This window comes from Rhizophagus irregularis, chromosome 4 (assembly GCF_026210795.1).
Source record: "Rhizophagus irregularis chromosome 4, complete sequence".
Lineage (NCBI taxonomy): Eukaryota > Fungi > Glomeromycota > Glomeromycetes > Glomerales > Glomeraceae > Rhizophagus > Rhizophagus irregularis.
The window spans coordinates 2,321,179-2,347,065 of record NC_089432.1 but is presented as its reverse complement, the minus strand read 5'-3'; the positions used below and the strand labels follow the sequence as shown (position 1 = coordinate 2,347,065).

General features: G+C 24.9%; 3 protein-coding genes across 3 annotated transcripts; 2 read left to right on the top strand and 1 right to left on the bottom strand.

Annotated features, from left to right (window-relative positions):
- Positions 1-6,639: 6,639 nt before the first annotated feature.
- Positions 6,640-9,441, bottom strand: OCT59_023855 (uncharacterized protein; the record flags this gene model as incomplete). The annotated part of the gene is made up of 6 exons (XM_066135008.1): positions 6,640-7,907; positions 8,033-8,290; positions 8,359-8,710; positions 8,785-8,960; positions 9,049-9,099; positions 9,264-9,441. 6 exons carry the CDS (start codon positions 9,439-9,441, stop codon positions 6,640-6,642), a joined length of 2,283 nt encoding a protein of 760 aa, XP_065991079.1.
- Positions 9,442-16,425: 6,984 nt separating this feature from the next.
- Positions 16,426-18,406, top strand: OCT59_023854 (uncharacterized protein; the record flags this gene model as incomplete). The annotated part of the gene is made up of 5 exons (XM_025331233.2): positions 16,426-16,647; positions 16,719-17,040; positions 17,110-17,357; positions 17,431-17,460; positions 17,549-18,406. 5 exons carry the CDS (start codon positions 16,426-16,428, stop codon positions 18,404-18,406), a joined length of 1,680 nt encoding a protein of 559 aa, XP_025168242.2.
- A 2,453-nt stretch (positions 18,407-20,859) lies between these two features.
- OCT59_023853 (uncharacterized protein) lies at positions 20,860-24,541 on the top strand (the record flags this gene model as incomplete). The annotated part of the gene is made up of 5 exons (XM_066135007.1): positions 20,860-21,090; positions 21,158-21,230; positions 21,303-21,478; positions 21,546-21,900; positions 21,978-24,541. The coding sequence occupies 5 exons, from the start codon at positions 20,860-20,862 to the stop codon at positions 24,539-24,541; spliced, it is 3,399 nt and encodes a 1,132-aa protein (XP_065991078.1).
- Positions 24,542-25,887: the final 1,346 nt, after the last annotated feature.

Below are 25,887 nucleotides of genomic sequence, written 5' to 3'. Positions count from 1 at the left end.
CTTTTTTTGTAGGTCAGTTTTGGATTTATTTTGTTGTTTTGGTTTCTTTTTCATCAGATACTTCATAATTCTTTTCATTTATGTAGGTCAGACATTCTGGAGTTCTCTTTTTTTTTGTAGGAATGCTGACCTTTGGTAACTTAGACGATTGCAGATACTATATGAAGGGGGGTTTTGTTTCCAATTAAGTTAGACGTTCTTATGTTTCTTTTTTTTGTTCTTTTAGGTTGTTTGATCCAAATGAACCTGGACTTATAGATAATTTAGGTTGCAATAGGTGGTTTTAATAAAGAGGGAATTTTCATAATGTATTTGTACTTTGTTTATTTTTTATTTTTTATTTAATTTAATAAAGTGAAATTAGATTTATGTAAATACAATTATAGTAAACTGTAATACAAATAGTAAATTCAGTGACCAAATCGTATAAATTTCGTGATAAAATCAGTGATCAAATCATGTAAATTCCATATAAATTCCGTGCAAATTCCGTATCCAAACCATATTTTTGGTGATACGGAATTGTGCATTTTTCCATATCCTATTATAATACGTTATTTCTAAGGAAAAAAAATCGTATAAAAACTTTATAAAAAACGTATCCAGTTTTTTTATAGGGAATGCGACATAACACAGGTGTGATAAAAAATAAAACCCATTTTTATATTTTTATTTTTTAATTTTTCTTAAAAAACTTTTTTTTCTTTTAACTTTTCTTAATAAATTTTTTTCAATTATACAAAATGATTATCAATTTTACTAATGGCTAGCATTTTCCAATATTTGTATTTAAACGATATATTAATGTTTTTAATAAAGAGAAAGCAATATATGATAAAACTTATATAATATTCTTTTAAATAATTTTTTTATTTTTTTTAATAAATTATAATAAACTTTTTTTATAAACTTTTTAATTTTTCTTAATGAACATTTTAATTTTTTTTTTTTATCAAATTTTCAATTACAATCAACCCTTGTTATAACAAACCCTAGATTCTAGACCTCAACTTCACTATAAGGCTATAGTGAAGATTTTAAGAGATTTAATTGGTTAATTTATTATAACAAGGGAAATTTATTATAGTTGTCTGAAAAATTCACTATATCAAGGGTTGACTGTATACAAAATAATTATCAATTTTACTATTAGCTAGCATTTTCCAATATCTGTATTTAAACGATATATTAATGTTTTTAATGAAAAGAAAGCAATATATAATAAAACTTATATAATATTCTTTTTAAATAATTATTATATTTTTTTAATAAATTATAATAAACTTTTTTTATAAACTTTTTAATTTTTCTTAATAAACATTTTAATTTTTTTTAATAAGCTTTTTAATTTTTTTTAATTTTTTTTGTTAATTTTTTTATTAAATTTTCAATTATACAAAATAATTATTACTGATTTTATTAATAACTCAATATTTGTATTTAAGTGATATATTAAACATATTTTTAATGAAAAGAAAACAATATATAATAAACTTATTTAATATTCTTTTTAATAAAATTTTTTAATAAATATTCTTTTTAATAAATATTCTTTTCTTTTTTAATAAATTGTTTTAATAAATATTCTTTTTTTTATAAATTAAAATTAATATAAATTTGAAAATCATAAAATAAGCATATCTTAATCTGTTTTATAAGTTTATTTAAAGAAAAAAAATAGTTTTTAAATACTATTTTTAACTTTATATTTAAACAAAGATTTTGCTAATTATATCCAAAAATAGAAAAACAAAAAATAAAAATTTAAATAAATTGAAAATGGCATTTAAAACCTCATTTTGTATTTTAAGTAAACTTATAGAGCAGATTAAAATAGTACATTTAATATATATGTTTAAGAGATTGTATTATTTTATATATATGGTGAAAATTTTATTTAGAAAAAAATGTTTTTTTGAAATTATATAATTTACTTCTACTTTAGACATTCTTCAAAAAGGAAAGTGTAATGCATTATATATGTAATGAATAAATTTACTTATAATAAAATAATATAAAAAGGATATTAAAGGCAAATATTGGAAAGACTTATTGGAAAAAATATAAAAAATTTATTAAAAAAAAAATTTTATTAATTTGCATTTTAGGTAAAATTATCTAAAATAAAATTTAGCAGTTAAACAATTGTTAAAATTTAGCCTACAACATTACTACTAGCTAATAATAAATAATAACAGATTAATTATTGAAAATAAAAAATAGAAAGTATAATGTCTGTAATAAATAGCTTTTTTAGTATTATTACAAAATTTTTCTTATATAATTATAGCAAAAATTTATCTCCTTATACTTTAAATACTCTTCACATTTCCATTTTTATAAGTATTCTAAAAACAGAATTTTTTCAGTAATTAAAATCTATTTATTATGATCTTATTTATCATATGGTTCATAATGCTAGCCAAAAAATCATGAAAAAAAAATTTTGTAGTAATACTACTAATAAATTAAATAAAAATTAAAGAATATAAAAGAATATTAAAAAGAATATTAAAAAAATTATCACACTATAATTAAGCTATAATGCTGGCCGGAATTAAGTGATCTCCATATAAATTTCCTTTTTTGGAGTATTTGTGAAACCAAATTTCCAATTTTTTACGAAGTAAATTTCCTTTTTTGGAAATTTGTGTAACGTTACATTAATAATTTTCTTAAATCCGCCCAGGATTACTCCAATTTTTGGTAGAAATTAAATATTTCCTTTTTTGAAAATTTGATCACAAGTAACTGTAAAATTAATAAAATCAATTATAATTCCGGCCAGAATTACAATCACATGATTTCGGAATTCGGGTAAATAGTTTAGCCACCAGATTTGTTAAAAAAATATTTTTAAACAAAATTTCCGTATAAGGAGATTATAATTCTGGCTGGCACTAAAAATTAAATATTGTGCGACGTAGATCCCTTACATAAAAGGAAAATTTCCTTAAAAGGCGATTTTCAAATTCAAAATTTCGAAATTTCGAAATTTCAAAAATCTTAAAAAAATTTCCTTTTATGGTAATTTTTTTTTGAAATTTCGAAATTTTGAAATTTTGAACTTTTAAAATCGCCTTATAAGGAAATTTTCCTTTTATAGGATAGATCTACGTTACACAAAACGTCCAAAAAAGGAAATTTGGTAATACAAACTTCCTTATTTGGACATTTGTGTAACGTTACATTGCCATAAAAGGAGATTTTCCTTATAAGGAGAATCTCCTTATAAGGAGATTTTAAAATTCAAAAATTCGAAAAATCAATTTTTCGAAATTTTGGCACTTTTCATCCAAACGGTACACCGTATTTATATTAATTATTTTATTTTTTCAGTCTTACAATTTCACACCAGCCTACAAGGAACATACGCGTGATAATTTGGTGGGTGGAGATTTATTTTTTGAACTATTCTTTGAGAAACGTTTACTAATGTTTCTTTCTCCTTTTTAGGTGACCTATTCTTCAAAACATCTGGATGCGGATTTTGGTGGGCATTTTTTTCTTTAACTATTTATTTTAGTGAACGTTTTCTAATGTTTTGATCTTTTCTTCTTTTAGACAGTTCTTATGGTCTCTCTAGACGTGGCATTTCAGTAAGTTTGGCAATTTTTCTTGATTTTTATTTTGACAAGCATTTTCTAACTGTTCTTTTTTTCTTTTTAGACGGTTCTTAAATTCTTTGGACGAGAGACTTTGGTGGGAGTATTATTTTTGTTTTTTATTCCATCTTTATTTCGTTTTTAAAAATGGTTGCTAATTTCTTTTTTTTCCTTTTTTTTAGGCGGCTCAGACACGGATCTTGGTGAAATTGACTCTTAGTTAGACGTGTGAGATAGGTAAGTTTCGAAAAAAAAGGAATTTGAAATTTTATAGAAAGAGGTTTTTTTTAATTTATTTCCTTTTTTTTGTAGAGAAGTTGGCTCAAGCTTGGAAACAAAAATCCCAAGTATAGTTTCAAAAAAAGGAATTCAAAACTTTAGAAAAAGATTTTTTTAGCTTTTTTCTTTTTTTTAGTATAGATTAATATCGATACAAAATAGAATTAATATAGATTTAATATAAATGTAATATGTATAGATTTAGATAGTTGATACAATGAAGCTGTATTATAACTTTGAGTAAACTGTAATATTACTTTAAATAAACTACATTTTTGCATTACATAAGCTACACTTAAACTACATTTTTACATTGTATTTGTTACATATAAACTTGCTGGATTATCTAAATTATTCACAGTATTTTTATATTCGCTCCATATGAATACCCTACGTTAAACATAAAATAGTGATACGCCTACTACTTTTTTTAATATATATAGCGACTACATAGCTACTACACAGTCCCGATTTTGCAAGTTTCAGTAAAGAATGAAATTGTCTTTAAATTATTAGGTAATCAAAACTTAAATTTTATTCTTCAGTTTATGTTGATTTTAATTAACACAAAAAGTATGTTGATTATAATTAACATTAATTGAAACTAAGTCATAATTATGTAATTTAAATAATAATAAACCAATTTATTTTTTATAGAAATGATTAAAGAAAGTTTGGATCGTAGTTATCCCTTTTTTTACACTTGTCGCAATTCTAAATTTGGTTTTTTTAAATTTTAAATTATTATTTGGCTATAATACAGTATAATAAAATAATAAAAATGGGAATGTCACAATTCACAAATAAATGCTGTAAAATCTATAAAGTTTAAAAAGCAACAGAGTTTATACATTTGCACTATATGATACAAGCATAATTTTCTATTAAGATTAACTCAGAAATATGATATTAAAATAATATTGACAAGATCATGCTGATAGTTAAATTTACTATTATGATAATATTATACAAAAAATATACATTTGATATTAAAAAATCTTAACATTAAAAAATTAATAATATGATTGCAAATACTGTATATTTGATATTTAAAATTAGCATCTGCATAATACTAATAGACTGATCAATAAAAGGATGATTAATGGTTAAATTTTTGGTATTATAAACGAATTATATATAAATAAAAGCACATGTATTGTTTTGTTACTGAATATATCAGCAGATAAGAGTCATATAGCTAGCGGTATTAAATCGTAGATTCACACAATTACCAATGGATTTTATCTATCCTGGTATTCCAGTATTGTTTGTTAAGAATCAGCAAGGTAAACAACTACAAAATACAATTAATAATAGCACATGATGGTTATAAGACTAATCTTATAATAATACACAAAAATAACAAATTAAGATTAACTGAAGTATAACAATTTTATTAAATAAATGTAGGGTTATAAGTTTACAACAAAATGATAAAAAGTGATAAAAAGTGATAGAGGTATATTTTTTAAGGGAATATAACTTCAATATATCTTAAAATACCTACTAATATGACCTTCTTATTAACGAGTTGACAGAAGATGTATTTATATCTATTTCTCCATCTCTTTTTCTTCTGATATCAAATGACATCTAATCTATGGATATCCTATTGACATCATATCTATCTGATTGGTAGTGTTTCATTATAATATATCTATATAAAAATAAATAACATAAAATAATATAAACATTAATATAAATAACTATACTACTACTACATATGTAAATATAATTAAATAAAACCAATATCATCTATTAAGCTAATCTAATGTACACAAATCTGCAGTTGTATATCGATATAAACTGGCACATAATATCAGAAATTGACATGTATACAAATGTACTGAAATCATATCAGATCATCATTTAACATATACGGGTTTACCACGAAATCCTGACAAGCACAATCCCGATATGATAAAATCCCGAGGCATGTATTCCTAACAGAGACAATATACTGAATGATCAAAATCCTGAAAGTATTATATCCCGAATGGTCTAAAATCCAGAATTTAAATTTCCTGAAAGTTCAAGTTACTGATGAGTCAAAATCCTGACACAATATTATAATTTTGAGTATCTCTTTGATTTTTGTTTACTAGGAAGATTATTTCCTACTGATTATATAATTTGTGACAATTAATACAATCATATATACAATACATATGCACTATTTCCAATTTAAATGATAAAAAATTGCAATTTTGATTTATGACTTACATGTTACAGTATAATATATAGTGAGATCACACAGTAGTAATTGACATAATAACTCCTTGGCAAATTATGCAAATTATTAACAATTGTGCAATCACTACAATTTATTACATAAATGATCACATGAAAAAATTCTTTTCTTTATTGTGTCGGAATTTTGACTCATCAGTAACTTGAACTTTCAGGAATTTTGAATTCCAGATTTTGGACTATTCAGGATATAATTCTTTCAGTATTTTAATCATTCAGGATATTGTCTTAGTCGGAAATAGGAGTGTCAAGATTTTATCACATTGGGATTATGGTTGTCAGGATTTTGGGAGAATCCCAACATACACAAGAAATCGTATAACAGTTTGTGGTTGTTAATAATTATTTATTTTTATAAATATATCACAATAATTTTATTTTTAAAATTATTAGCAATATTGGCAAATAACAATAAATAAATAAATAAATAATAACAACCCTAGTAATGTTTTCATTTTATCTAAATTTTAATAAAAATATTTTTAAATTACTTTACATGAATTGTTCAGTTCCTTTTCCTAAGTTTTTCTAATTTGTTTTGAGCATCTTGACCTCCTTGCTTAGCTGATTTATTGTACCAATAAATTGCTTTATTTATATCTTTAACAGTTCCTAACCCATTCTCATACATAATAGCAATATTATATTGAGCTGCACTATTTTCCAAATTTGCTGACCTTTGATAAAATTCAAATGCTTTTTTTATATTAATATCAACTCCAATTCCATTTCTATAACAATATCCTAATTCATTCATCCTAAAAGCATTTCCTAAATCTGCTGCCTTTTGATATAATTCAAATGCTTTTTTCTTATTAATATCAATTCCAATTCCATTTTGATAACAATATCCTAAATTATTCATTCCATCCACATTTCCTAAATTTGCTGCTTTTTGAAATAATTCAAATGCTTTTTTCTTATCAATATCAGTTCCAATTCCATTTTGATAACAATATCCTAAACTAATTATTCCTTCTAAATTTTCTAAATTTGCTGCCTTTTGAAATAATTCAAATGCTTTTTTCTTATCAATATCAGTTTCAATTCCATTTTGATAACAATATCCTAAATTAAATATTCCAATTGCATTTTCTAAATCTGCTGCCTTTTGATATAACTCTAATGCTTTTTTCTTATCAACATCAGTTCCAATTCCATACTGATAACAATATCCTAAACTATTTATTCCATGTGAATGTCCTAAACCTGCTGCCTTTTGATATAATTCAAATGCTTTTTTCTTATTAATACCAATCCCAATTCCATCTTGATAACAAATTCCTAAATTGGCTATTCCATATGAACTTCCTAAATCTGCCACCTTTTGATATAACTCTAATGCTTTTTTCTTATCGATATTAGTTCCAATTCCATTTTGATAGCAATATCCTAAACCATTCATTCCATATGGAATTCCTAAATCTGCTGTCTTTTTAAATAATTCAAATGCTTTTTTCTTATCAATATCAGTTCCAATTCCATTTAGATAACAATATCCTAAACCATTTATTCCTAATAAATTTCCTAAATTTGCTGCTTTTTGATATAATTCAAATGCTTTTTTCTTATCAATATCAGTTCCAATTCCATTTATATAATAATATCCCAAACTACATATTCCAAATGCATTTCCAAAGTCTGCAGCCTTTTGATTTAATTTAAATGCTTTTTGCTTATTAATACTAATTCCAATTCCTAAAAAATTAAGTTGACCAAGTAAGACAAGAGAATTTGAATTATTTTGATTATTTAATAAACAATTATTATATTCTGTAAAGTTATATTATGGCTATTAAGATAAGTTAGTAATTTTTGTTTTCCTTCTTCAATATCATGATCAAGAAGATTAATTATATCATTGACTATCATATCAAAGCTATTCTCAAATTGGTTACTTAATGATATTGAAGATTCTATTTCTTTTGTATTCATCATATTGAAGTCTTGAATAAATTTAGATAAATCTCCATGTAATGAATCAATATTTTCAGGAATTTTAATTAGCTGTTGATTGTTTGATGATTGAATATCCTTGTTATTATCATGTAAGTGAAGATCTTTTATAATTATATTTTCTTTTGTCATTTTTGCCTTTAATTCATTGACCACTTGATTGATAGTTGGACGGTTATCAGGTTCAATATTCCAACAATCTACAAAAAAATGTCTTAATTAATCATAAATTGTAGTAGGTTTGAATTGTAAGTTTGCCAGTATTTACCAGTATAAATTTTTATATATTCTTCAGGTGTATCAGGAATAAGTTTCTCTCTAAGGCCTTGAAAAATTGCCATAGCCAATCCAAGATCATTTAATTCATCACTAAAAGGTGGTTGGCCACTGGATATTTCCCATAAGAGTACGCCAATACTGTAAACATCACTCTTTTTATTTAATGAGTATACTGTTATTTTGTTTTCATTATTTACTTTTCTGTTGAATATTTTTGGATCAATATAAGGAATTAATCCAAATGTTTTTGATTGAGGGTTGGATATTTCCTCGATTCTTTTTGATAAACCAAAATCTGCTAGCTTAATAGTCTTCTGATGGACTAACACGTTATTGGAGTGCTATTAATATTAAATTAACGTTATAATAAAGTAAACATTAAAATAAAACACATAATAAATTGTAAAATATTTACTAAATCACGGTGCATGATCCCTTCATCGTGTAAACATAATACTGCATAAGCCAGTTGGAATGCAAGATCAAATTTATCTTCCCAAGTAAGATTTTCAAAATTTTCTTTTAAATATTTTCGGAGAGTACCATTTTCAGCATATTCTATCACCAATGAATACGCTTTTTTTTGAGTTTCTTTTTAAAAAGAAAATTGTGCGAATTAGATAATTAATTATTATATATTATAAAATAAAATGATATTAGAACTTATCAATTATCATACCTCTAGAAATTGTGACACCATAGAAACGAATAACATTATCATGAAAATCAACTTCACGTTAAAGTTGAATCTAGTAATAAATAAAATATTACATTAATAAAAAACTTAGATATTTATAATTAATTAATGAGATATGGTTGACATTATAATTACCTCATGAATAATTGCTTTAACTGTAGCATCATTGATATTAAAAAAAGTTTTTATTGCATAACGCTTATGAGAATTCTTCCAATTTGCACGACTAACTTTTCCAAAGCCACCGAAACCAATTTCTTGAATATTATAAAATTGGTCAAATTCATAATATTTAATAAGTTTTTTAGAAATGGCTTCTTCAATCCATTTATTCCAATCATTTGAATTGTTAACAAGTTCAGCGTTATTAGACATTGTTGGGGTACAGAAAAATTCTTACTGCGGAATTTAAATTTATATTTTTTCAAAAATTGAAAAAGTAATTTTGTTTGTTTTAACTATTTAAGTTTAACTATTTATAAATAAAATGGTATCACTGAACGCCAAAGGTAACTGTCGATCATTTTACTTCTAATTTAAGAATTTAAAAAAATTGGAAACACCCCATTTCAGCGATCATCAAATTTTGATGATCACTTGGACGGGGTCTTTCAATTTTTTAGTTGTCACGTGGATGATTTAATGAAACAAATTTTAATAACTTATTATAACTATTTCGAATAAATTATTTAATAGGTTTATAGATAAATTGTTTAAATTATTATTTTTATTTCGCAAATATGCACTGCATTGCGACGGATTTATGAAATCCTTTGCTGCGCCCTCGGGAATTAAAATTTGACTTACAGAAACATGATATCGATTAGCGTTTAGTTTTTCCCTAAAAAATGTCAAATAATTACTCGCCTTTAACACTGGAAAATTGGTTAGATAGTGGGAAATCGGTTAGATGAAAGATTTAGGGTACAAAAAAATTTTTTGGGGACTTAAATTAAATTTGGTGACTAAAATACGGTCGACGGACGAATTTTGGGGTATTTCATAAATACACCGTGATGTATATATAAATTTATTTTTTTTAAAAGATAAATATATATATTACGGTATTTATATTGTTGATTCTAAGCTTTATGCTTACTGCTTATTATAAAAAGACTTTAAGTTTTTTTGACATATTATTATAATTATTAAGTTAAGTTACAAAGACAAAATGGAGTAATTAAAGCAAAAGTAGATATTTACAACTTATTATTACTGTACATCAATTTGTAAGATTCACAGTATTATCTATTTTTTTCTCAAAAAAGAGTAACTTTTAACACGCTTTAAAAATAAATTATCGTAGCAATATTTATATCTCTAATTAATAAGCGGTCAAAATTTGGTTTTAGACATTTATTCGTGTTTGTCTTAATTTCAAATTACTCAAACCAAAATATGATTATAATATGATGTATTAAATATAACGTAGTTTGCAAACCGGTAACACGATTAAAATATATATTGGTATTTTATTTTAGATATTAAATATAATTTACTTTGGATGAATCATTCTTTAAAAGTTATCCTTGTTAAACAGTTTTTTACACTAACAAATTGCTTTGTCTGTGCCTTCAACAGTTCTCTCACTACTTATATACATTTTGGTAATATTGCGATCAAATCGTATAACGATATATATGCATACTTATGTATTTGAACTATATTATCTAACAGTAAACGTAGTTAAAGATATTGATAAGTTATAATACATACTTGTTATTCCATGGGTATCAATGAATAACTGAAATATTCACCGATGACTTGGAGGCCCCCAGAAGGGTGGGGAGCATCGGTGTATATGGAGTATTTATTAGATACCCATGGAATAAAGCTTAATTATTTAATCTACCGATATTAAATATATGAAAATTCTAAATTTTATTTTTCCGTTATAAAAATAGACATACATATACAGTCCCTGGTGAATAGAATGGCGGTGCAAATATCATTTGTTATTTTGGATATGAGATCAGAATTTTCCTATTTAAATTAAAACTTGTAATGCCCAACGGATTTTTAGAACACTATTTTAAAAAGCAATAAAAAAAAATGAAGATTTATTATTGTTTTTACGCCTATTTTACCTTCTAAAAAACCAAGAAGTTATAAATTTAATAGGAATCAGAGCATAATAATTTGCTATGAATTTTTTTAAAATGCTCAAAATCCTACATAATAATAAATTCCAATTTTTTTTTTAAAAAAAACCACTTACTTTTAACTGCCAAATATTATAATTGCATTTTGTTATATCACATTATCACAGAGAAATACTACTAATAATTTTTTGGATTTGGTATGAAAGTTTGAAATAAAAAGTTTAAACTTCATTTTCTCATCAACCAAAGCTTGTATTGAAAAAAAATTACAACTATTAGATTTCTTGCAATTATGAGATTTAAATAATGGTCTTTTATTATATTATTGAGCTTTTATATTGCTTTTATCTTTATACAACATAAAAATTCATAATACTCACTATTATACTTGAACTATCACATTACACAGATGCTATACAGTAATTTTTAGACCACCATTCGAACCACATAGTCAAGAGGAATCCAATGGTGGTAAATTTGTCTCAATCTGACCTCTGGATGGCGAGAAAGCTAAGAAAATATTAAAATATCATAATAAAATAACGCTGGTTAAGAGTGCGAATAGTACGCAATACTTAATTAAAGCATTTATTGACACGGGAAGATGATCATATCAAATATTATTTAAATAATGAAATATATGTATTTTCTGTTCCTCTTTCAGAAAATAAAAAAAAATTTCACATTTTACTATAAATTACATTCGTGATATCAAAAAGACTGACCGCCATTATTTTCGCCGGGGTCTGTATTACTTGTTTTAAAATTAAATTATTATTATAACGCTTTAATAATCTAAATTTAATGTACTAATAAATTATTGAAGTGATATTATTCAAATATAAACAGGACAATTTAATTATGACAGCACAAAATTATAACATATAATATATAAATACCATGCTTTTATAAGCATGATACAGCACATTTATCACCCATCTCTCGAAGAATTTAATAAAGAGTGCCAATACCAATTCCAATAAAATTTTGTTTAATAAAAAAATTATTACTCTTATTAAAAGATGTACTGTACATATTAGGTTTTACTTTAAATACAGCACTGTATTTATTTATGTTGTAAGATATCAATAGTATATCAATACAATAAAAACGAATAATACTATATAAAACGTAAGCTGATCATTATTACAAAATAACAAATGCGCTTGTTTTCTATAAAAGTACTAAATTATTTGGTTATAAATAATTTATGTAACATATTTCGTACGTATTCTATTTTAATAGATACCTGATACAGTAATATTCTTGATTTACATAAAAGGATGTTACACGTGACAGACTACTTAAAAGCATGATAATTTATTTATTATTTCGATTAAAAAAGGATGAAAAATTATGACATATTAAGAAAGGACAATCATGTAATAATATTTCGACAAAGTATTTTCTTTTGTTTATAAGAAAAAAAAACGAGAAAATTAATTCAAAAGTTTCAAAATTACAAAATTTGAACTTATTATCAAAAACTATACCATTTATACTAATCATTGATGTTTGGCCATTTTATTGCCAGGTAAAGCTTGCGGTATCCCATTCGAACCTACAGCTGTTTTTGAATTATCGTCATTAGCTTCACGCTTATTCAATGGAGCGGGTTGAGTTAATCCTATAAATATTGTGCAAATAAAGACGATTATGGTCAAGAGATACAATTTTCTTGAAATCATTTTGATTAGAATAATTAATTTGTGGTTAAAAGTTTTTTTTCAGCTAGAAAAAATGAAGAGTGGAGACAAAGTTGATGTCCCTTTTATATCGTTTGGTCATTTCCTTACTATTTATAGCACAAAAAAAAAAATAATGCATATTTGTTTATTTAATTGAATTTGGAATTAAAATATCTTATTTATATTTACTCTTTTATGACGTTTATTTATATGGAGTTTATTAATTTAATAAATTACATCATCGTTACCTAATGCAATAAACTGCGGGTAGAAACCAGAGTTGCCAGTTTTTGAGCCAAGGGCATCCTTTTCAAGATATTGGATGATGTAATACCCTTTACGTTTCAGGTGTGTGCATTATAACTGGTAATAGTTTCAGTTATTACATGTAAATACAAGATTTCTTTGTTTTATTGTTTTTAGAATTTTTCTTTTAGTCCCTTTGAATTTTATAATTGATCTTAATACATATATTTGCATGTTTTAGATTTGCGGGATTTTAAATGATTGATATGATATAAAAAAAAAAATGATGAACTAGCATAATGGTAAACATATAGATCTTCTAGCTTAATGTTTAAATATTGTACAACAGATATTAGTATTATTAAAGGCATGATTTTTGAATCCTAGTGTTAGTATTTAGTCTGGAGTGTAAAAAGACAATTATATTTCTACGCAAAGGTGATACAAAAGACATAATATCGCTGCCGTTACATAATAATCTTTAACAACGGTTCCCGTTAATTTTTTACAGTCAAAAGTATTTTCTTTACGATAAAAAAGAATTTTTTTTTTACATTTCATGTAAAAATAACGTTATTTAAATATTTAAGGTAATAAACAAATATCCAACAAGTTATTTAAATATTTTTTTTAAAACCTGATATTAACGAAAAACCATGTGAAAAAATGATTTCCTTTCAGGAAAATCAACTTGACATGCGGAAAAAAATATATATATTTTTTTAAACTTAATAACATGAAGTTTAATATATAACAAATAAAAAATTTTTAAATTATTGGATTTCACGACGAAAAATCTGCAAACACGTGATACAATCGATCAAAAATGTATTATAGACAAGAAAATTTTTTTTAAAAAAGTTATTTATTTAACCTTTATATATAAATCTCGCATAAATGAAATAGAAAAAAAAAATAAGAGTTTATTTGTTCTTCATTTTTTTATGTAAAAGAATTTATGTTTTGAATATATAAATCAAGATGAAATGCTAAATTAATCAAAAAAAAAAGGTTATATGAAATAAAATATTGTGATCGAGATTTAAACTATCTATTTGTCAAATAAATTTGATTTTTCACACAAATATGATAAAAAAAAAAGGTGATTGTAAATGGAGAAAAAGTATATGAGTTTGATAAATAAAAATACATGCAAATTCTTGTAAAAGTCTTATATCAAATGACCCAACCTATTATCGTAATTTAACCCTATAGGGAAAAGTTCAACATTATCAGTAAAGAAAAGAAAAAAAAGGAAGTAGATTATAGGTCTTTAAACTAGGGACTTAACGTACTGCAACATCCTATTTTTTATTATGGAGGGGATTTGGTCCTGATGGTACAGTTCTATCGGATTCTGCAGGATCTCCCTCTTTTGGTGTCTCTGAAGATTCCTCTCTTTTAATAAGGTTTACAGGAGATGCTTGAATAATAACAATAAGTGCCAAAAAGATTGCGAGAAAAAATGTTGGTTTCATGATTAATGATTCTTTAGTATTTTATTTTGTCAGATTTTTTGAGATTTGTTTATGTAAAAATAATGAGAATTTGATAAGATTGCACCTCTATATATACACAATGATGTCGCTGAAGTTGAATTATAATTCGTAATTATTTGATGTAATTCGTCTAACAATTCTGAATCTGCTTCAAGAAAAAAAAATAATAATTTGCAAATCTAATTTCGGTTATCAAAATGATTGGTGGTAGAGTAGATGATCAAACAGGAGCGCTTAGCGTTTGTATCACAGACGCTAGCTTCAGCAGATATCTATTTTGCAGTTAGGATGAACAGATCGGCATCCCGTGTTTACTTCTCAGAAGCCCCATTTCTTATTCCAGTTTAATAACTTTTAATCTCACACTTCTTGACTGCAGTATTACTAATTCCATTTTTTTTTATCTCCTCGATTCTTTTCTTGAATTCGACATTCTCTTTTATAACTTTACATTTTCAACCATAATCAGCTTTAAGCTCGCTAATTCGTTGCTTCAGTTAAGATGATGACTCTATATAAAAGATTTACTGTATATCAACCTCCCTCAAAGCCCAACCACTCGCATTGTTAGTACAATTATCAAAGATCAGCAAAATCTTTACAAAAATGTAAATTTGCCCGAAATAATGTGGCTGAGTGAAAAAAATTCACACACTTCGCCAATAATAATTAGTTTGCTCCTTGATATAGTCAAAGATTCCACAGTGATCGTTGCCAAAGCAAGGATCTTTATTGTCAATCCAATTTACCGATCACGAATTAAGGGTTCATTTGTAAATTATCTGCATTGGTGTACACGATCAGAATATTATTAATGTACATGATCAAAGCCGATTTGTTCTTACGAGCACTTTACTAAATGTGGTTATGATATCATTAACCTTGAAGTGAGTTCCATGGCTATTTTTTTCGCTTGTATTACATACCTGTAAATTTTGAATCGATTATATAATCAGAAATATTTGGGACAGTCACGCTAAATTTTCCGATTATTTTTCGAATTTAATATTAGAATTTAATACATTATACTCTACCCTGGTACAATATAGTTGATTATTTAAAATCTTGTGTAGTTTCGACAGTATATACAAGATCAATAGTAAAAATATATATCGGTAAAACACTGGTCATAATTTTGATACTTGTTTTCCATAAAAGTACTAAATTATTTGGGATGGACCTGTATTTGGCGTATTTAGCCATATTTTGAACCCGGCCCGGAATTCCTATAATATAATATTTTCACTTTTTTTATTAAGATTTTTAATATTTTTAAACATTTAATATCATAGGGTAACTAAAACCGATTATTAATACCTTTTGTGATCATCATACACGATCAGGTGAATCTGCAGATCAATTAAAAAAATTTTACTTTACGTTTTACTTTACGTTAAGGAAAAAAAAATGAAACTTAATAAAAAAAACCAGTTTCAACCTGTATAAACAGTTATAGTTAAGAAATTTTTTATTATTGTTTTTTATTTATTTCCGCCCTCCCCTTTTGGTAGCCTTTTTTATCATTTTGTAATATCTTATTTCCAAAGTTATTTTTAATGGTGAATATTGAAAGGAAAAAAAAAAAATTATAATCATGCGAGTGAAAATCACCTCTTTTAATTTCGTAAATTAGCCATATTTAGATATTGATCATTTTTAGTCTAAAGATAAAGAATAAATGGAAAAATTACTCAACCGTACCGTTCCAATGAGAAATTATGTAATAACTGTGTACGATTATTCGGTAAATAATTTTACCTTAATAACACATAATTATTAAATAAAGAGACTTTGAAGTATCGTATCAATCAAGTTAATTCCAAAATGAAAATGAATAAAAAAATTTTTACTTTCTTATTATCGTTATTCTTATTAAATCTTATCTTACATATCAATGTTATTATAGCGACACGAAATTATATTCCTACAAATTTAGATATAAATCTCTCACCTAAAAATATTTTGGTAGGCTCTTATACTGGTGGGAGAAGTCATCTTAAACCAATGTTAGATATTGCTGCTGTATTAATTGAAAGAGGTCACAATGTGAGTAAATAAAAATATATAATTTTCAAAATTGTTATTTTATCTCACTATATTTTATACTTTATACATAGGTAATAATGTTATCATCAGGAAATTATACGCCAGCGTCAGAATATCCAACCATTAAACAGATTTCATTGGGACCCCCATTGACCGTTAAAAATACAGGAGATTCTGCACGACTTATACAAGCAGAATTTGATTATATATTGATATCAAAAATATTTGAATCAACCGTAAAATCATACAAGAGCACATTCGAAATATATAAAGATACTGCAATTGATAATAATATTGATTTATTTATTTGTTATACTATGTTTAATGATGCTTGTTTAGATGTCGCTCATTCTTTAAAGAAGCCTGTTGTTGGATTCATGTCTTTTCTTTATGGTAATTACTTATAAAAGATGATTTCTATTTAATTTTTTTTATTTGAAAAAATAATCTTTTTTTTTTTAGTAACAGACGCTCAAACGTATAAATCTGATCCAATGTTCCATTGTAATATTTCATTGGAAAATGAATCATTTTTGGAAAGATTTAAGTGTACAATAATACGACCTCTTCATATTATTAGTTTATTATATACTCCTTTAAATCAAATAAATGATTTAAGAAATCAAATGAGTATTGAACCCGTTTATATGTCTTTTAGAAGATTACTTCGAACTTCTCTAGTTTTTATTGATACTTTCTTTGGTCTTGAGGTAAAGTAATATTTTTCTTTTATTAAATTAAATTTATTTTATTTGAATTTTAATTTTTTTTTTTTCGTTCAAGTTACCGCAAACTTTACCATCAAATGTTCAGGTAATAAACACCAACCAGAAGATATTATAACATGCGAAGTAAAATGTGATGTATGCAATTTGTAATAATAATTTTCATTCTTTCTTAGGAAATTGGACCAATAATATCAAAAGATTATCCTCCACTTACACCTGAACTCTCGAATTTTATAAATGGACATGATCGAGTTTTATATATAGCTTTTGGTGGTCGTTTCTTCACAACCACTGAGAATAATAACAAAATTTTACAATCCATTATTGAAATCGTTAATAAGAATATGATTGATGGTGTAATTTGGTCATTAGTTATGACATCAAAGAATGATTTCTCTCCTACATTAAATTTAACTAATGGTTTGCAAGTTCAAACATCTTCAATTCTAAATAACGAACATCCAAATATACGTATTACAAATTTTGTACCACAATTTGCTGTACTTAATCATACCAATACGAAATTATTTTTTAGTCATGGAGGTGCAGGAAGTATTCATGAATCCCTTTTTACTGGTACACCCATGTTAGTATTACCTATTGGTGGTGATCAGATGGGTAATGCTCAAAAATTGAAATCAGCTGGTGTAGCATTAACATTAAATAAATTTAATTTGGAAGTTAATGATATTATAACCAAGATAAATTTCTTATTAAATGATAATGATATAAAGAAAAATGTAGGGAGAATGAAAGTTTTGGCCAAAATTAATAGTAAAAGAAAATATAGGGCTGCAGATTTAATTGAATATATTTTACATCGAGGTTCTTTTAATCAAGAATTAAATGAATTGATTCCTGCCGATAAAAGAATGGGATTTATAAGAGGAAATAATTATGATGTTTATGTAACTTTATTATGTATCATTCTTGGATTTAATGGAATTATTTTATGGATTACATTTAAATTAATTAAGTTATTTATGAGAATAATTTTTCCTTATTCTAATCAAAAACCGAAAAGAGAATAATTTTTAAAAAAAATTTTCTTATAAAATTTTAGATTTCCATTTTTTTTACTTTAAATATTTTTTTGAAATATTTTTTTTTATTTTTTACATAAAGAGAATTATGGTTATGATTAATTATGAAAATTAGTTCTATAACTTATAACCTAATAAATAGGTTCAATATACTTATATTTTAAAGCTCATTAACTGTATCTAAATTAGTCTAGTTTATTTGTTTATTATTTCGTCTTTTTGACTAGTATAATTTTTCTCTTCAAAAACATTTCAGTCAAGTGATCTAAACTCGTTAGGTTTATAACTTAAGAATTTATGCCGTTTTCCTAAATTAGACGTAAATATTAAAAAATTTTGAATGATTTTTATGCAATATCTATTTGTTTGATAGACCAAAGAATGAAAATATCTTAAAGAATACGGATAAAGTTGAAAAAGGATATAACAAAAAAGAATTAAAGAAATGAAATTTTTTTGAAAGCACTAAATGAGATACAGTATTTTGTTCAAAGTAAAAAATCAAGAAAAAAAAGACAATAATAGTAAATGATATTTCAAAGTATTTTTATATCTTCAAAATAGTGATACTATTTTTATTTTTAAACTAGGTATTAAATTGCACATTCAATAAACGTATTCATGTTACAAAATGTTTAATAAAGAAAAAAATATATAATATATTTTATACAAATTAATCATTTATATAAATGATATTTATAAAAATATTGAATAACATTTGGTTTCGATTAAATCAGCATCACTAAATTTATGCAGTTAATTTTAATTATTTATTTGATATTGACCACTTGCCGAAATTCAATTGTAATTCTTCATGTTTGATGAAAACTTAGAACCAAAAAGCGCCAGAATAAAATTAGACCCATGAAAATATAAAAGATAGCGAATATGAAAAAAAGCATTGAAATTTATTGGGAAATTCGAATGTAATGGTTATTTATTTTTTAAAAAAAAATTATGTGGCACGAAAAAATAAATAATTTTATTGACATAGTTTTGTTAATTATTTTGTGCAGCACCTTAATGATCTTCGTAAATATATAGTCCGTCGCTTCACACTATCATTATTAATTGCCGATTCGTCTAAGAACGGCACTGCGTTACTAATAAAATTCGGGGTTAAATTTGCCGATTTTGTGCTAGAACACAATCCTTCAGAAAAGGATATTTTCATAGACGACATATTAACTATAAATAAAAGTCATATGATATACTGAAAAAATACTTGAAAAAAAAAGAATTTGCAAAAAAAAATTTTACGTTCATATGCAAAATAATAAGTTTACTATGTACGCGCGTCAGATTTACACCTTAAAATGTAAGAAATTTCAATATTTTATTTTACTATATTATGTTATTTACATTACAAACATATATTTTTTGGCTTTCTAAGCTTTTTTTAAAGACTTTTTTTTAAATATTTTTCTTTATAGAACTAGTAAAAAATTGAAGGTACTTTTATTTGTGAAATGGGTGAAATGGGTAAAAGTTTATCCCGCGCGTGAGATGTAAAAAACGGGTTTTTTTATTATCGTTAATATCCCCGAATTTTATTAGTAACGCAGTGCTGATTTTAGACGGATTGGCAATTAAATTAATCAAATAAGAAATAGTCATTAGTTAAATTTAAATATATATTATTATTACTTTAATTCTTGCGATTAATATAATCTTTAGTTTGCTAATGATATTTTATTTTTAACAAAATATTCATATTTATATGCGTTTGTATTGGAATTATGGATTATGTAAATTAGATAATTAATTTGCACTCTGTGATTTTATGCCACATGGACTAAACTCTTGTAAGGCTGACTACGGCACGATTTTCCGAAAAGTTTGGCCAGAGTTATGCAGAGTTATGCATGAACACGTGATCAAACGCCCAGCGTTAGGCTATCGGAAAATGTCCTGTCGGCAGGTGATTTTATATCATCTAAATGTTAGCAATTTATATAGTAATATTTTTTTTTTTATTATTACACATTTTTTTTCTTAATTAATATTTCGTATTTTTAAGAATAAATAAATTATGTTAAAGGAAACCTTTAATTTTCATAATTTTCATCAAAAAAAAAAAAATCATTACCGGAATATCAAGTATATCTTTTGGATCAGATAAATGTTTCATCTTTTTTCTTGAAAAATATTCGTCTTTGAAAGTTATTTTATTCACGAATTATCAAATCTCTTAGTATATTTGTTAGTATCATTAAAATAAAATCAGTGGTCACGTGGACAATTAGGAGTCGAATTCTAAATTTAGAAGCGAAATAATCAACATGATCAACATGATCAACAGTTACCTTCGGAGTTTTGGTGAAAACATTTTGGTGATACAAATTTAATTTATAAATAGTTAAGGAAAATACTCTGTAATTTTTTTTTTTTCTAATTTTAGGAAAGCGATAACCGCAGTAAGAATTTTTATTTACTCAACGATGTCTAATAAAAATAACAATTCAAATGAATGGATTAATTGGATCGAAGAAGCTGTTTCTAAAAAATATATTAAATATTATGAATTTGAACAATTTTATAATTTTAAAGAAATTGGTTCTGGAGGTTTTGGAAAGGTTCAATGTGCAAATTGGAAGAAATCTCATAAGCGTTATGCATTAAAATCATTTTCTACTTTTGATGATGCTACAGTTAAAGAAATTGTTCGAGAGGTAATTATAATATAAAATATAAAACATTATCGCACACTTCTGATATATAATTTTATTTATTGTCTAGATTCAACTTCAGCGCGAAGTTGATTTTCATGATAATGTTATCCGTTTCTACGGTGTCACAACCTCCAGTAAAGGTATTTTAAGTATTAGTATTATTTTATTTATTATATAGCGATGAATTATTTAAATCTTTTCTTTTTAAAAAGAAAACCAAAGAAAAAAGTATATATTAGTATTGGAATATGCTAACAATGGTACCCTCCGAAATTATTTGAAAGAAAATTTTAAAAATCTAACTTGGAACGACAAGTTGATTCTTGCATTTCAACTGGTCTATGCGGTATCATGCTTACATGGTGAAGGAATTTTACATCGTGATTTGGTAAATTTCTATTATATTTTGATTATTTTAAATTATTAATTTATAATGACTATTTTCTTAATAACAGCACTCAAAAAATGTACTAGTCCATCAAAATACTATTAAATTAGCTGATTTTGGACTGTCAAAAAGGATTGACGAATCATCCAACCTTCAATCAAAAGTTTTTGGAATGGTCCCTTATATAGATCCAAAAATATTTAATAGAGAAAGAAATAGCAATGACAAAAAAACGAAAGTATACTCATCAAATGAGAAGAGTGACGTTTATAGCATTGGTGTGTTGTTATGGGAAATATCTAGTGGTCGACCTCCTTTTCATGGTAAACCATATGATATTGGTTTGGCTTTAAGTATTTTAGAAAACCTTAGAGAGACACCCATTCATGGTACACCCGTAGAATATATAAAACTTTATACTGGTAAATACAATTCAAGTTATGATTTATAAATAATGGAGGAAGGTTGTCAAAACAATTAAGATTTTTTTTTTTTGTAGATTGTTGGAATATTGAACCTGATAGTCGTCCAACTATCAATCAAGTAGTTGATAGATTAAAAGAAATTATGATAAAAGAAAATATAATTATTGAAGATTTTCATCTATATAATAATAATAAAAGTATCCAATCATCAAATAACCATCAACCTAATTTAGATGTTAAAATTTCTAAAAATGTTATTAATTCATTATTACATGGAAGTTTATCTCAAGTTATTCAAAATTTTGATATTATGGATACAAAAGAAATAGAAACTTCAATGTCATCAAATGGCCAATTTGAGAATAGCTTTAACAATATAGTAATTAATGATGTAATTAATTTACTTGATAATGATTATGATGAAGTAGGAAAACAAAAAGTACTAAATTATTTTAATAATTATAATATGACTTTGCAAAGAATTTATAATTTATTACTAAATAATCCCAATGACTCTAATTCTATTGTTTTACATGGAAAATTTAATTGTTTAGGAATTGGAATCAATGTTGATAAACAAAAAGCATTTGAATTATATCAAAAAGCAGCAGATTTGGGAAATACATCTGGAATATATAATCTAGGATATTGTTATGAAAACGGAATTGGAACTAATATTGACAAAACGAAGGCATTTGAATTATATCAAAAAGCAGCGAATTTAGGAAATATATTTGCAATAAATGGTTTAGGATATTGCTATACCATTGGAATTGGAACTACTATTAATAAGAAAAAAGCATTTGAATTATATCAAAAGGCAGCAGATTTAGGAAATTCATCTGGAATGAATAATTTAGGATATTGTTATCAATGTGGAATTGAAATTAAGATTAATTATCAAAAGGCATTTGGATTATATCAAAAGTCAGCAGATTTAGAAAATGCTTCTGGAATGTATAGTTTGGGAAATTGCTATGAAAAAGGAATTGGAACTGATATTGATTATCAAAAGGCATTTGAATTATATCAAAAGTCAGCAGATTTAGGAGATGCATCTGGAATGAATAATTTAGGATTTTGTTATAGTAATGGAATTGGAACTGATATTGATTATAAAAAAGCAATTGAACTATATCAAAAGGCAGCTGATCTAAAAAATATATCTGGAATATATAATTTGGGAAATTGCTATGAAAAAGGAATTGGAACTGATATTGACAAGAAAAAGGCATTTGAATTATATCAAAAAGTAGTAGATTTGGGAGAAGTGATTGCAATAAATATTTTAGCATATTTTTATCAAAATGGAATTGGAACTGATATTGATGAACAAAAGGCATTTGAATTATATCAAAAGGCAGCAAATTCAGAAAATTCATCTGGAATAAATAATTTAGGATATTGTTATACTATTGGAATTGGAACTGTTATCAATATAAAAAAAGCATTTGAATTATATCAAAAAGCAGCTAATTTAAAAAATATATCTGGAATATATAATTTGGGAAATTGCTATGAAAAAGGAATTGGAACAGATGTTGATAAGAAAAAGGCATTTGAATTATATCAAAAGGCAGTAGAATTAGAATATACATCCGAAATAAATGAATTAGAAAATAATTATGACAATAGAATTGAAGCTGATATTAATAAACATAAGATATTTGAATTAGTAATAAATCAAAGTGTAGAAGATATAGAAGAAGTATTTGGAATAAATCATTTAGGATATTATTATGATAATGGAACTGGAGCTGATATTGATAAACAAAAAGCATTTGAATTATATCAAAAATTAGCAGATTCAGGAGATGCATTGGGAATATATAATTTAGGAAATTGTTATAAAAATGGAATTGGAATCAAAATTGATAAGAAAAAGGCATTTGAATTATACCAAAAAGCAGCTGATTTAGGAAATGTATTTGCAATAAATAATTTAGGAAATTGTTATAAAAATGGCATTGGAACTAATATTAATGTAAAAAAAGCATTTAAATTATATCAAAAAGCTGCAGATTTAGAAAATGCATCTGGAATAGTTAGTTTAGGTAATTGTTATATGGGTGGAATTGGAACTAATATTAATAAATATAAAGCATCTGATTTATATAAAAAAGCTGCGGATTTAGAAAATGCATCTGGGATAGTTAGTTTAGGTAATTGTTATATGAGTGGAATTGGAACTAATATTAATAATTATAAAGCATTTCAATTATATCAAAAAGCTGCAGATTTAAAAAATGCAATTGGAATATGTAATTTAGGATATTGCTATGAAAAAGGAATTGGAGTTTATATTGACAAGAATATGGCATTTGAATTGTATCAAAAGTCGGCAGATTTAGGATATGCAACTGGAATAAGTAATTTGGGATATTGTTATATAAATGGAATTGGAACTCATATTGATAAACAAAAGGCATTTGAATTATATCAAAAGGCAGCACTTTTAGGAAATAATATAGCTCAATTTCATTTGGCTTTGATGTATGAAAATGGAGAAGAAATTGCTGTAGATATGGATAAAGCAATTTATTGGTACAAAAAATCTGCTGAACAAGGAAATCAAGATGCTCAAGATAAATTAAAAATGTCTAAAAAGGAAATGAATAATTCATGTAAAGTAAATTAATTAGAATAAAATACTTTATAGTATTTAGTTACTTTCGTTTATTTAAGTGTTAGTTATTATAATATTATTTACTACTCTAGCACAAATTTCAAATAAATTTAGAAATCATGCAATTTTGTATAATTATGTTTAAACTTTAAAAATAAAAATATTTAAATTTAGCAAATACTATAACAAAATTAAACAATTATTACAAAAACTAGTATATGAATTTTATACAATTACAGACTTTTTACTGAGTTGAAATTAATCATGATAGTCAAAATTAATTATCCAATACATCAAAATCTTGTGATTTGCACAGGTATTTCAATGTCACATAATACACAAGGCTGTATCATTTTAATTTATAGATAATCTAACAGTACAGTAAATTTTTGAATGTGGAACCACAGGAATTCCAAAACCTCATAATTAACAAGGATTCCTAAGAAACCTCTCTATCAGTGAGAATTCCCTATCAAAAGATTCTATAGAATCCCTAAAATTAATATTTGTTTCTTTATTTGTTTGTAGGTTTATTTAACTAAATACAGTATATATAATAAAAAAATAAATGTTGATCGGTTACATTTAGATTAGCCTGTCAGTATAAAATATAAATTAATTTTAAATTGTAAACATGTCTGTGTCTGTTCCATCCATATTCTTTATAGTTAAGATCCACGTACTTGATTGGCAAGTTATGTTGATTACTAATAATGTATTATTTTTAGTTCTCTTTTTGGTGATTGCCATTTCTACTATTAATGCTAATAAGTAGTAGATAACAAATTTTAGTGTTTTTTTTGTAATAATAGATCGGTATAGTAAATTTTATGAGGATTATTGTCATAACATTATAACAATAGATTAGTATAATAAATTTTATGGTAATAATAGATCAGACTCTATAGTAAATTCTGTGGGATTTTTTTTTATAATTCCTTGATAAAAATTTTATAAAATTCTTAAGGATCCATAAAATTTTATAATCAATTTAAGGATCTTTAAGGATTCTTTCCATCTATAAAGAATCCATACCCAGTAAAAAGTTCTTGTACCAAATATAGGCTAATTATAAAATGAGCCCATTCGGTATAAAATTTGGCCATATTTATTTTAATTTTATCCCATTTATGGTCCAATTTTTCGTACCAAACGGGCTCATGTATAAATTCAATACAAACCTAATATGAATTCAGTACAGGACTTTTTACTGGGATAAGGATCCTGATCCTAAATTATTACTGATGAAAAAATGCACAAATACTTGTATTGTAAAAATTTATCATATACAATGAAAAAATAGGTAAAAAATCATATATTTGCTATTGGCAAAAAGAATAAACATTTCATGTACATTA